At 31.7% G+C, this 13,149-nt stretch overlaps 1 protein-coding gene across 1 annotated transcript; it reads right to left on the reverse strand.

The window, feature by feature from the left end:
* Positions 1–703: 703 nt before the first annotated feature.
* Positions 704–6,690, reverse strand: LOC137835496 (diacylglycerol kinase 5-like). The gene is made up of 12 exons (XM_090302834.1): positions 6,082–6,690; positions 5,870–5,992; positions 5,559–5,687; positions 5,148–5,233; positions 4,366–4,489; positions 3,930–3,978; positions 3,310–3,392; positions 3,045–3,112; positions 2,142–2,216; positions 1,674–1,761; positions 1,382–1,498; positions 704–1,227 (listed from the first exon to the last, which is right to left on the reverse strand). The coding sequence occupies exons 1-12, from the start codon at positions 6,286–6,288 to the stop codon at positions 907–909; spliced, it is 1,470 nt and encodes a 489-aa protein (XP_090158960.1). The 5' UTR covers positions 6,289–6,690; the 3' UTR covers positions 704–906.
* Between the last annotated feature and the right edge of the window lie 6,459 nt (positions 6,691–13,149).

The raw sequence follows: 13,149 nt of genomic DNA on the forward strand, positions 1-13,149 counted from the left end.
CTTGGAAACTACCACACCAAAGGAATATTTAAACTTTGCTACTATTTTTTTTACCACCAACAAATTTACTAGCTAATCTGAAGCTATTTTTCTATCCATTAGTTACTACTAGTACTAATAATAATCAATTGTAGGAGTTGAATAATAATAATGTTTATAAGCAGACAAAGGATTTGTATAAAAATTTATCAACTTTATCTAGAAGCAGATCCTTGTACGTCTTCGTGATTGGTTTCAAGCTTTATTTCAGTCTTGTTAATTATCCTTCAAAATTCCTATTAGAAATAACCATAAATATAGTAGGATACATTAATTTGACAAAGACTAAGTGGTAATATTAATTTCTAAAAGAATCAATACGCATATTAATTTCATATGTAAATTAAAACATTAAAATAGTACAAAAATTCAAATTACATAGGATTTATGTTGTACACGCGAACATTTTTTTAACATTGCCACAACAAATCCAAACGATGAGAAAAATGTAATCCTAACTCTGCCTAAAAACCAAAAGTTGGAATCTTTCGACTATACTAAACTAATCTAGAAATGAATGCAAGATTAAAATGTTAACTTAATCAAAACAGAGAGAAACTTACAATTCTACCTAATTTTATGAATTTCGACTGAACAAACGGTTATAACAAGAAGTAACATTTCTCCTTCTTAAAGGTATGAATTTATTTAAAGTGCACATACGTTTATGTTAAAGTAAAACAATTATTGCATATCACTTATAAATTACAGTTAAGATGTTTACAGACATAACGCTGCTAGAATAGAGCAAAGAGGTGAATGTTTTGACAAGGGAAACGGCAAATATTTATAAAAATCCTATGAATAGCTAGGCAGGCACAGTTGTCAGCTGCATAACTTCAAAGAATGGCTTTCACAGTGAAAGATCTAACTAAGATGAGAAAGGTCTACGTGATCTGGGATTTTAAGTGTTGCTGCCGCACCAAACTTCTTGAATTCATCTGATTTAGAGTCTTCGTCATCACTATCATCTTCTTCCACATCATGGTGGTGTGGAGATGACGGATCATTCACACTTTTAGACTTGGATTCATGAGTTGCCAGCATGTTAACCTGGCCATGGTGAGAAATTTCCACCAGAACAGTATCATCGTCAACTGGGAGGGGTTGCTTCCAAGGTTCCCCATCAATCCTCATGAATGTCTCTTCTGCTGCACCTTTGTGAAACTCGAAGCGGATTCTGTGTGCCTAATGCCAAGATAATTTGAAGCCATTTAAAATTAATATAAAATGATGAATAAAAATCCGAAATAAACTTTTAAATTTTTTTAAAAGTTTGATTTAGAAAGAAGAAAGTGGCATGAGTATCAAAGTGTATAAATTCAAATGTGCACCCACATACCTGGGCAAGGCGGGTTCCATGTCCATTTGGAGAAAGCAAAACAAGACCATGCCAAGCATCCCTAAAGCCTACCACCTCTATTAGGCCATCATCTACATATGGAGGTGTCAAATCTCTCTGCAATGTATTGAGTCAAGAAAATATACTCAGAGTTTTGGTTGTTCAGAAAACATGTGCATAAAAATATTATATATTAATTATTATTTACTTCCCCTAGTATTTGGCCTTAAAACTAACAGCGGAAAAAGAATTTTCGAAATGAAGTATTTCAGAATTTGCGTATGAAGTTTACATCACGCCTCTTGTGCTTGTTCGGTGTACCCCATGGATTCAATCCACCAGAAAAGCTAGGCAAGTTGAGGCATACAATGGACCTGATGCTGTATATAAAATGGAAAGAATGTTAATAAAACATATCTTTATTCCAGAAGTAAACTGGAACAGAAAGAACAGAAGATGGATAAAATGGAAGTGGATTAAATGGACATTTAATCCCAAAATATCCATACTTGATAAGTCGCCAAGTAATCACCAAATAATGAAAATAGACAGCGATAAAAGCAATGAACTTCTGAGAAACATGAATAGACATGGTTTGCAAAGCAATACAATTGGATAGCTGTCAAGCATAGTTAAGTGTGTCTTCGGATCTTTGGTAATTCGAAAATCCAGGAGTTTTTCCCCTACTGAAGTAACACAACAGCTTATACCTCCATATGACAAAAGAAAAGATCATATATGAGTATAGAAAAGGATATACCTGGACGGAATCGGCAGGTCTTGCCAATGACCATGCCTCTTCATGACTTTTACTTTTGCAATATGTGCTATGTTTCTGCATTCAAAGATCAAAATGCATTTACTTAACCGGTTAAGTAGCAAATATATATGAAAACAATGCTTAGATGGATCAATGAAGAATTGATATTGTGTGTGTGGCTTGGGCATATGCACGTACAACTTGCCAGAACTACAGATTGAAAGCAACAAAAAGGCCAAAACGAACCATCTGGCTCAACTGGAAAACTGGTGAACAAGCCAGTTTGTCACTGCAAAAAACTCAACTGGTGAAGTGGAGCAAATAATTGCTCACATAAGGTCCATCCGTGTATATTATTAAAAAGTAACAACTGTAGGTTTTGGATCATGATGCTGAATAAAGTACTTCCAAATTAACTAACGATAACAAATTCATGGTTGGATGGAGAACTCTGCATTCAGAAGACTCATAAGACAAAATAACAAAACTAAATACAAGATATACTTATATTCAATTAGAAAACCAGTGCAAGGCCCATTCAACTAATGTTCATAAGCAAGTTTTCAATATGTTTCCTGTAGATTATATTACGAGCATGAATTTTAATGAATTTACATGGTCCCCTGACAGATACCTAGTTACATAGTTAGCTAATTTGGTCAGTTGGATGAAAAAAATAAGGAAGGTTTGCCATAAATAGGAAGAGTCTTGGATCTCTCAATAGCCACGGAGTTATTCTTTCTGCTAATCAATAACAGTTTCTTGGTGCGCTAAATCTGAACCAGTTTCTATCATTCTCCTATATTAAATGGTTTTTTTGCAAATTTACTGCCTTGGAAGAAAAACAACCTAAAAAACATAGGAAACCTTTGTCCAACCAATGACAGATCTACACAAACTGACCTGGAAGGAGGGTGGAACAGAGGAGCAAAAAACCATCCTTGTGTGCATCCAAGCTTAGCATAAGTGCTCTGACACGATTAAAATCAGAATAAAATTAATAACAAAATAGTAGATGCAATCACATCTTCGTGGTCTAAAAGACCTATACTATATAGACTTTTCAATCAAGAGTGAAAATGTCAAAATAGTATTGTTATTATTTATGTCTATGCAATACTTTCCACGTATATACCATGACTACTACCAAGTGCAAAAGTAGGCATACCTGATTGACCAACTGATTTTTGAACTTTTCAGGATGCAATTTCCGTTCAGAATGAAATGCATACGAGATTTGAGCATCCATTCCTACATTTTGGAGTCATAAGAGTTGAAGTAGGATGAATTGATGGAACGAAGAAAAAATGAAGTCCTCAAAATATACTATTTCCATGATCTAAAACTATTTCAAGAGATGCTAAGAATAGTCACACCAATGAAGGTAGTCAAGGAATCTCAGTAACTAGCATACTTATTTAACATGATACAAATCAGTCTGCATCATTGCAGATTCATACTTTTTTTTTGTTTCCCAAGACTTCACCTTAGACTAATCTTGCTGGGACAGGAGGTAACTAAAGCCTGATCAAGGATTATTTCCACTAGCATTGCCCTTTATACAAATTCATACTTTTAAGCTGATGTAATGTAAGTTTTATTTCTAAAATTAATATAAAATGGATCTTATATAGTCAAAAAATAAACTTGTATATATGTATACATACACACACACATTATAATGAAGAGTAAATCAAATCAACTAATTCTTATGTTAGTGGAAAATAAAATTATGAAGTCATCTAAGGTAGTTTATGCATAAAAGAACCAAAGAAAAGCAATTCTTACCCATGCTGAAGTAATTCCAAAACCCCCCACGAAAAGTATGGCAGCCTTCCTGAGGAGCAATAAGAAAACCAGTCATGTAAGTAGAGTGAGTACAAAAGAAGCTAAAACTTGTGTAAGCAAAATAGTTTTGAAGAACTACTTTCAATAACCTCACCCCACCCACCTCCCACCCCCAAAATAAAAAGATTAAAAGCAAGGATAAAGTATTAAATACTCAGACCGAAACACATCATCTCTAAGTCAGTGCAATTTAGTTTTATCTTATAAAACCTATATCATCTAGTCATATTTACAGAAGTTTCCAATCAAATCACAAAATAGAGCACATGAAACTCGACGTATCTTTCCGTGAAATTCGTTAAGTTCCAAAGTATATCTTCTAGTCACCATGAAGATGTAGTATTAGATTGAAAAATAGTAAATAGTATAATCTTACCATACTAAGCTCATCTGCCTCAGATACACGATGGAAGGCATGCAAAGAGTGTGGTAGCTCAAGAGGTGGAATTGGATCACAGTCACCTACTTTTGGAGCCCTCATTCTCATAAGAATGTGCCAGCTGAGGGTTTGGGAAAATAAAACATAGAGAATCAGCAATCAACATTTGCCAAACAAATGAATTTTTTTTTAATAAATATCTAGAACAATAGTCATATATTCACTGTGAATTAAAGGGCCATAAGGATGTGGGAAGTCAGCAAGGGACACAACTAAAGCTCCAAAGCTAAAAAAAGGACTCTTACAAAACTAGAAAAAAACCACTAATATACCCCCTAAGAAAATAAAATAATGAACAAAAAAGAGTAAGTGAAAATAATAATGCCGATAACAGCTAGCATGATAATTTACGATTAACAAGGTTTGGGAACACATGACAGAAGAATCTCATATTGAATTGATTCCCAACAAATGAAAATTAAATTAGTAAATAAAAAAGGAAATCATAAATTTTCAGTTTGAATATCTGAACTATAAATTCATTTTACATTGGTTGGTACTGCAGCGAGTCCAACTAAAATGCTTTTAATCCACAAAAATTCAATCAGGATCTCAATCATAACCTAGCAACATACAAATTTATTACGCTCAATAATATGCGCGCCTGAGGTTTTCGCAGTAGAAGGCGGGAAATGGAACTATAGATCAATAAGCGAGCCACTGAAGTAGCAGAACAGCAATTAATTGTAATATGAAAGAATAGAACCAAGATTCATTACTTGTCTATTTTCATTTCCTTAGCTTTCATTACTTGATGCATAAATGACTTGACCGACTGTTCATCTGTTCCTGGGTTCTTCTTTCCCTGCAATAAAGCAGCAGAAAAAATGAGTTCCATCGGCTTCTTTACTTTTTATAAATATGAAAAATCTGATGATGTTTATCATCAATGTCACAACATATACCAAAGTGAAGAAAATTTTCTCGACTTCCACTCAAAAGCGAAGGACGTAGTAGGAACCACAAATCTTCATGTATAAAAGGGAACAAGAGGATGATTAATTTTTTTTAAGTAAATGCTAGGCATTTACAGCTCTAAAACTACCAAATCATGGCAGAGGCAGCATATCATTTAACATGTACTTCAAAGTCCCATTAAAAGCACACAACATAGAACTGCAATTTCCTACCCAACCAAATGCAAACGGCAGATTATTCCCTGTGCCCAATGGAACCGTGGCAATGGGTGGCGGATGAGACAATTCGAGATCACAAACAACTCCAAGTAGCCAGCCAGCTGTTCCATCACCCCCTGCAACCTAAAGCCAAGCAACATATCACCATAAAAGGGAAAAAACTGTATATATAATGGCGTATAAAACAAGTATATAAAAAATCATGGAATTTTTTTCATTTGCGTATAAAACTGCTTCCAAAAACGTATCCACGACGTTGCAGTTCTGATTGAAACATTAATTCATCAAAAATAATTTCAACTCACAATTAATCTCAATTTCTCCATGACCTTTATGGCAATTCGATCGCCCTTAAGCTTGAGATTTTCCAAATTCACATAGATCCTGCTCAGAACCTTATCAGGAGCCTCTTTCCCCAAGTCGAAAACCTTAAAACCACACGCTATATTCAGTCCTGCATAACGAGGTTTCCTACAATAATTTAGAAAAATTGCACAGTAACAAGTAACAACAATACCTGATTTTCGTTAAGAAGCTCCTGGTACGTTTTCAAGAGGTCTCCTCCCAGCTGACCACCACTCTTGGAGTTAACGAAAACGAGCACCGGACAATCAGGTCCGTCGATATCAGTGTTGCTACCTTCAACCACGGATTCCGGCACCAGCACGTAGGCCGGGATCAAGAAGTTTTTCATGAAATTGCCGTGAGAGGATTGAGAAGCCATTGCCGCATTCAGCTGAGACACCCGAAGCAAGTTTGCGACAGATAGATTAGAAAGTGATTTCAAAAGCACATGCAGTGCGAGGCGATGACGAGAGTTATTGGAAAATGTTCTCAGATTGAGCAATGCGAGTGTTTGATCTGTGAAATTGCGTAGGTGAAACGTGATTAATTTAGCTGGATCAGAGTGGCGTGGTGACGCAGAAGCGAAACTGAGATTATTACCAAACGGAGAGAAGCGAGTTGTGTAAGAGCGAAGCGGAATGTGATAGAGAAGTGCGTTTTTATTGGCGGGTCCCTTGCCTAAGGAAAAGAAGAAGGAAAGTGAATACTGAGGTGTGGGGACATTGGTCCTCTACCGTCGGAATTTAACGCGTTAACGTAGTAGGCTAATTGTGGGGGTGGTGATATGTTAACAAGTAGAAAGCGTACATTTACAAACTAATAAAATAATATTTTAATTATATTATTATAATATTTAAAATTTAAAAATAAATTAAATATAATTAAAATATTATTTTATTAGTTTATGAAGTGTATGTTTATGTACCAAAAAAAATATTTTTCTAAATAAATCGTGAAACTAGAATATACCTATAAACCTTAATCATAACAACATAATAATTATTTTTGTTCTCTTGATTTTTATGTTTTTTATTGTTGTAAATTCAACCATTAATATTGTTTATTAGAATCAGAAAGAAAGTAAAAAACATATCAAAGATAATCTATAAGTTTTATATCAAAAAGTTTTCTCTTGGAAGATAAAGATGAAAATTATCTTGATACAATTATAAAGTATTAATAAAGAATGAGACAAACATCTTATTTTATTTGTGATAAAAGAAAAAAATTGACATGATGAATAAAGTAAGAAGTATTATAATATTGTGTCTTACTAATAAGGTACTAATGGAAGATGTAAAGGAGAGAATTCTCATATCAATATAGATAAAGTTTGAGTTGTTGTATATAAATAAATCTCTAATGTATAAACATTATTTGTAGCAACAATTATATTCATTTAAGATGACAAACTCCAGAATAATAAATGGAAAAACTAGTAAACTTTAACAAGATTATGGATGATCTTGAGAACATTGAAGTGAAATTTGATGATGAAGATAAGGTTTTGCTTCTTCTTAATGCATTAATTAAAATATTTGAACATTTCAATGATTTTTTTATTTGAGAAGGAATAAATCATTACTCTAAAAACCTCCATTCAAACTAAGGATCTTCAAAAACTTTAAGAATATAAGGAAATGATAAAGAGATTGGTTTAAATGTCTCAAAGTTCAAGAGCAAGAAGAAGAAATGAAAGAGAAAGAAATTCAAGAAATCACCAGGGAGAAGGCAAATGAGAAAAAAGGGCCCAAATAGTACTATAACTATTAGAAAAGGGATTACTTTAAGAAAGATTGTAAAAGAGAGGATAAAAGGTAAAAGCTTCTAATTCTCATTAGAGTCTATAAATGTTGTAGTTGTAACTGACAATTACGAGTATGAAGAGGTGTTAGTGATATTAATTTCAAATACAAAGATGATTTTTATCATGGAATTGGATTGCCTTTACAACATGTGTCTCTTAAAAGAGAGTTTTAGAACTATAAAATAGAAGGAATGAAATGTGATTCTCATTAGGAACAATAAAGTATGTAGATTACAAATCAAGGGGTTAGTCAGATTGAAGATGTTCAACAACTAGGAGATGTTGTTGCAAAGTTTAAGGTATGTTCCAAAGTTGAAAAGAAATCTTTTGTTAACCAACTTGTTTAATCTTCTAGGTATGTCAATCAATATTGAACATGGCATGATAAAGATTTAAATGGAGCATTTATAGTTTCTAAAGAAGTCAAAATAAACAATCTTACAATCTAGATGGCTCAACTTTTATTGTGCATGAGTATGTGGCTAATTAATTAATGCAAGAGAATATGAAGTTAAGAATATAGGACATTTGGGTGAGAGAGGTTTGGTAGAGTTGGAAAATAACGTATTGGATGGTGATAAGTTGGAGAAGTTGAAGTTTTGTGATTTAATTAGTGCACATAAAAAATCTCATAAATTAAATTATGGGCCTATAAACATATGTTTGGTAGGTCATATGAGTATGTTTTATGTAGATCTTTGGAGTCCAACACAAACTTAGACTGATGAATGGGTGATGTAAATAAGGAAGAGAAAAAGCTTCTTGAAATAGAGAAAGAGGAACAAAAAATATACAAATATAAGAAGCTTGACAAAGAAAAATAAAGAGAAAGAAATAAAAAGAGAATATTCCAAAGAAGATGTAGAAGAGGGAGACTTAAAGATTTAGAAAAATAAATAAAAAGTTATCAATTTTTTAAAACTATTAGATCATAAAATATTCTTCATTCTCTTATAATATTTTATAGTCCAAGAGTTATCAAAGACAAAACGTTGGACCATTTTGGATTAGAAGAGTCACATGAAGAGTTTCAACCAACATATGTTACTTTTTCATAAGTGTAATGATTGATTATAATTTCTTCACATATGTCTTAACACCTCTTGTCTTGCTTATTGAATGTCTTAGAAGAGTCATCATGATTTTTTCCTTAAATCAAGGAATTACTTGAAATTTAAGGAACTATCAATGTACTTTTCCTAATTTCAAGGAACTACCATGTGTTAATCTAATTTATGAGCTAACTAAAGAGTAAATTGTAAGATTAGGCAATTTAACTCTATATTAATGTTTAATTTATTTAAAACTTGTCTTTTCTTCTTCCTAGGCCAATATATATATATATATATATATATATAAAGAGGTCTCTTTTACTCATAAATTCACTTTTGAATATTGAATAAAATTCTCCTTTTGTGAGTTTAACTCTGAGAGTCTTAAGAGTTCTCTATTCATTACAAAAATATTTAATTTTAAGCGAGGTTTGTCAAGAAAAGTTTCAATAACTTCTGTCAAGATAGGTGTCTACTGAGATTTTTCTAAAAGTCCCGACTGAGTTTTAGGGTTTTATAAATAACCAAAACAAAGTTTCATGATTTCTCTCTTTATTTTCATTTTCCACATGTTATAACATCATGATTTCCACTTTTAACTAAAAGTGGTCATGGATTTGATTTTGGGTAATCCAATCCACATATTTATAATCCAAATCCATATATATTTTGTAAAAACATTTAGAAATCCAAATTCAAATATTTGGATTGGATTTTAAATCCAAGTCCATATATTTCATAAAAAAAAGTGAATTGTATTTTAAATCAAAATCCATGTTTTCTAAAAAAATTAACGTAATATATTAAAAAAAGTTGAATATTATATAAAAATATTAATATATAATAAAATTATAATTTAATAATACAAAAAAAATTAAAGATAACATAATACATAAGTTCCTAACATTCAAAATACACATACCCTATAATACTTTAATTGAACTTGAAAATATTATATCCATTTATTATGTATACAAAAACTTACAAATATTGGAGTAAATAAAATTCTAAAAATGGATATCTGATATGAAAATATTATAAAATATAGATCAAAGTAAAAAATAGATTTAAATAAATAGATTTTTAATGGATTAGAACAGTGAAAAAATGGAGCAGTTTGACAAAACTAGATTTTTTGTCCACCCTTACAACAGAGAGAAGGAAGAGAAAGAGGATAGCTGGAACCGTGCTGATATTAGAAGCTATAGGAAGTTTGTGAGGAGGTTCAAACTTTCCAAGAATGCAAAAATGCAAGGCTGGTGTGGAAAATGGGTGCTCACTATTATTGTACCTAAAGAGGAAGAGAAGAGGCCTCAGCTGAAGTCAATTCAAATCTCTAGTTAGATATCTCTTGCTTTTATGTTGTGTTGTGTCCTTGTATTTCTATATTGTATATCTGGGGTTCCTTTGTATCATCATGCATTGCACTTATGTGAAGTTCTCATGTTCTAGTTGTGAATTTTTTCTTTACATGTTTGAATAAATTGTCACTATATTTCTTAAGTCATTCAAATGACACTATTCAATTTTCCGAAATGAAAAATATCAAATCATTCTAAACTCAAACAGATATTATACAATCAATTATTTACAAAAACATGATATTCCAACTAGTTATGACAGAAACAAGCTTTTATTCGTTCGGACCTATCCTGCAGGTAATCATCACTTGCTACTATCAACACTATTTTTTCTCAATGTTTATCAATCATGTAATTAATAAACAATATTGCTAATTAGTAGAAATTGGAGTTTGTTTTGTTTAATTTTTTGTACTTTAACTTGATGATAATGTCGTGGTTATCTATTTTGTGAATTTGGTTGATGTCTTTAATGTTTAATGATAGAGAAAATTTTGACAACCATTAGTCAATTTGTTGTCTGGGGTTAAAAACCAAATTGACTATTCTGTACAGAATTTGGGTATTAAATTGATACCAAAGTCAATGATTATTTTTCTTTAATGATCAAATTCATAGGTGGTGAGTGTGAGTGTGAGTGTGAGGGATTAACATTTTAGTTTGGGGAGAAGGTAATTGTTATTAGCAGCAAGTAGGTGCAAAATATGTAAATATAGCAATTAGGATGTATTGTTTTGTTGTGAACTTGTGACACAATCTTAGAAATTCAAGTTGAGTTAGGTCTCTGTTTTGATTATTGATTCAACTTGTGAGAGAGTCCTCACCAGGTGTTTGTCAAATTGTTTCACACATATTTGCTTATATATGTTGTTCTAATATAATATCTTATAATATTATTTATGTTAGATTTATTACATGACACTTTTGTTTTTAGGACAATTAGTGAAGTGAATTGAATAACATTTGTTGTTGGTTGCCACAATAATTACAGCTACTTTAGTTGATAAAAAACATGATTGGATGAGGTAGTTTTGATGTATGGTAGTATGATGCCAAATTTATGTTGGCTTCAAGTTTGTCAAATATGCAGAGTTAGGAAGGTTTTTAATCTAGGGAGTTTTGTTTGTTTATCATGCCATATGAGAAAAAGTAAAAATGAGTTTGTCAGTGCCAGTAACCATCCAATAACCATATACAGTTGCTCTATTAGGCCTCACATTGGGATACTTCCTGACCCTTGGAGTAAAGAAATACCATTCATCCTCTCCAAACAAAGCTTAACACTACTGTGTTTTAGGTTCTCTTCTTTTCTTTTTTTCTGTTATCTTCAGGCTTATTTTCTATTTTTACTCTCCTTTTTTAATATTCACTTCTTATATGCTATTTTTCTCTTTATTTCATTCTCTCTTTTCCATATCTAATTCTTCTAACTGTTTCCTACGTTATTTCCTTCAATCCCTTCTTGAATCAATCAAAGATATACCTGCTTGTTTTACTATTTTCATGGATGAAATATTCATTTATTTAATGGAAGATCGTACTGTAAAAATGATATTTTGATATTCCAGTTTAATACTAAACATATTTCATATATTCAACCATTACAACGGTCATTACTGCAAGTTAATGTTGATCTTTTATATAAATATTTAAAATTGAAATTTGTTCCCAATTTTAACTGCAATATAATATAGTAGGTTGTCAATAAATTAAATATTAGAATATTTTAGTATATACATCAATTGATTGAATTCAATCAATATTTTAAAATTAATATATTATTATTATTATTAGTGCTGCAAATATTTTATAAAAGTTAATTCCATATTGTTCTATGTTGTGCAGATTTAAAATAATTTACTGCACATAAATTTATATAAAGAAACTATTATTTTTTTTATCAGAAAAAGAATACATATAAACTAAAAAAAATATTTCAGGATTATCCCAACCCTTATATATGAATCAAAAATTACATTAATTTCAGATCATCAACAACGAACCAGAAGAAAAAAAATAAAGGCCGTTTTCTGCATAAAATGCAGAAAAAACTGCACCAAGAGGCACCCTGCTACTAGTAATCTGTTATAAAAACTTCAACCTGCAGCTTCTGAATTGGCCACTCCTAAACACCAAAACTCTCCAAAACTATAGAATTCTATATTTCTATATTTTTAATGTTGTAACAGTTTTAATTATGTGGTTCCCTTCCACAGCATTCCTCATGCACCTTTGACTTTGGTTCACCAAAACACCATGCCAGACCACCATCTTTTCATTGACATTCCTTTGGCATCAGTACACTTCAATATCAATGCTCTCACCCTCCACAGTATCATCGAATATGTAACTATGCTTGCTCAAAACCAGAACCATCCAATATAAACTACATAAACTACCAATCCACCAGAAAAAAAACCTTCCACCCTTTCAAACCACAGACTTTCAGCAATACAACTCTTTTTTAAGCACCCACCCATCAAAGTCAACCAATTTCAAGCCTTTTCAAATTCTTTTCAAAAACACTAAGTGTAAAACAACCGGTTGAAACGACAATTCAACATGTTGATTTTCCATTTTCTTTAGAAAACATATTTTTTCAAAGGAACTTGAATTAAACAACCTTGGATCAAATCTATGAGTGGATTTACAAATTCAAAATACACAAAACCCACACACACAAGCAACAACAAAGTTTTCAAGCAAACTTGTTAGATTTGAAGACATCAAAGCCTATTTTCAACAATCTCCCCCTATTTGATGAAAACAAATCTTTGGTTTGCTTGTGTTGTTCTGTTTGAATTTGAAAGAACCTGTAAAACATAAACTGTGCATGTACCAGATAGCAATAATACCCAAGTTAAAACAACACCATTGAACCAGTTTTCATCATATGATTTCCAGCAAGAAGGCCATAAAAATCAGTGTGAAAACCAATGAAAGAGGTGCAAAATCAGAGCAAAACAACAACAACAACTATATACCAGATATAAACCAGATAAAAGTAGCAACAGTTCAAC

The sequence above is a fragment of the Phaseolus vulgaris genome, chromosome 5 (assembly GCF_051622355.1).
Source record: "Phaseolus vulgaris cultivar YP4 chromosome 5, ASM5162235v1, whole genome shotgun sequence".
NCBI lineage: Eukaryota > Viridiplantae > Streptophyta > Magnoliopsida > Fabales > Fabaceae > Phaseolus > Phaseolus vulgaris.

Coding starts and splice junctions, on each gene's coding strand:
- LOC137835496 (XM_090302834.1), bottom strand. CDS start 6,288: ATGGCTTCTCAATCCTCTCACGGCAATTTCATGAAAAACTTCTTGATC. Junction 5,688..5,869: donor TGGAGAAATTGAGATTAATT/GTGAGTTGAAAT, acceptor GCTTGGCTTTAG/GTTGCAGGGGGTGATGGAAC. Junction 1,499..1,673: donor ACAAGCACAAGAGGCGTGAT/GTAAACTTCATA, acceptor AATACATTGCAG/AGAGATTTGACACCTCCATA.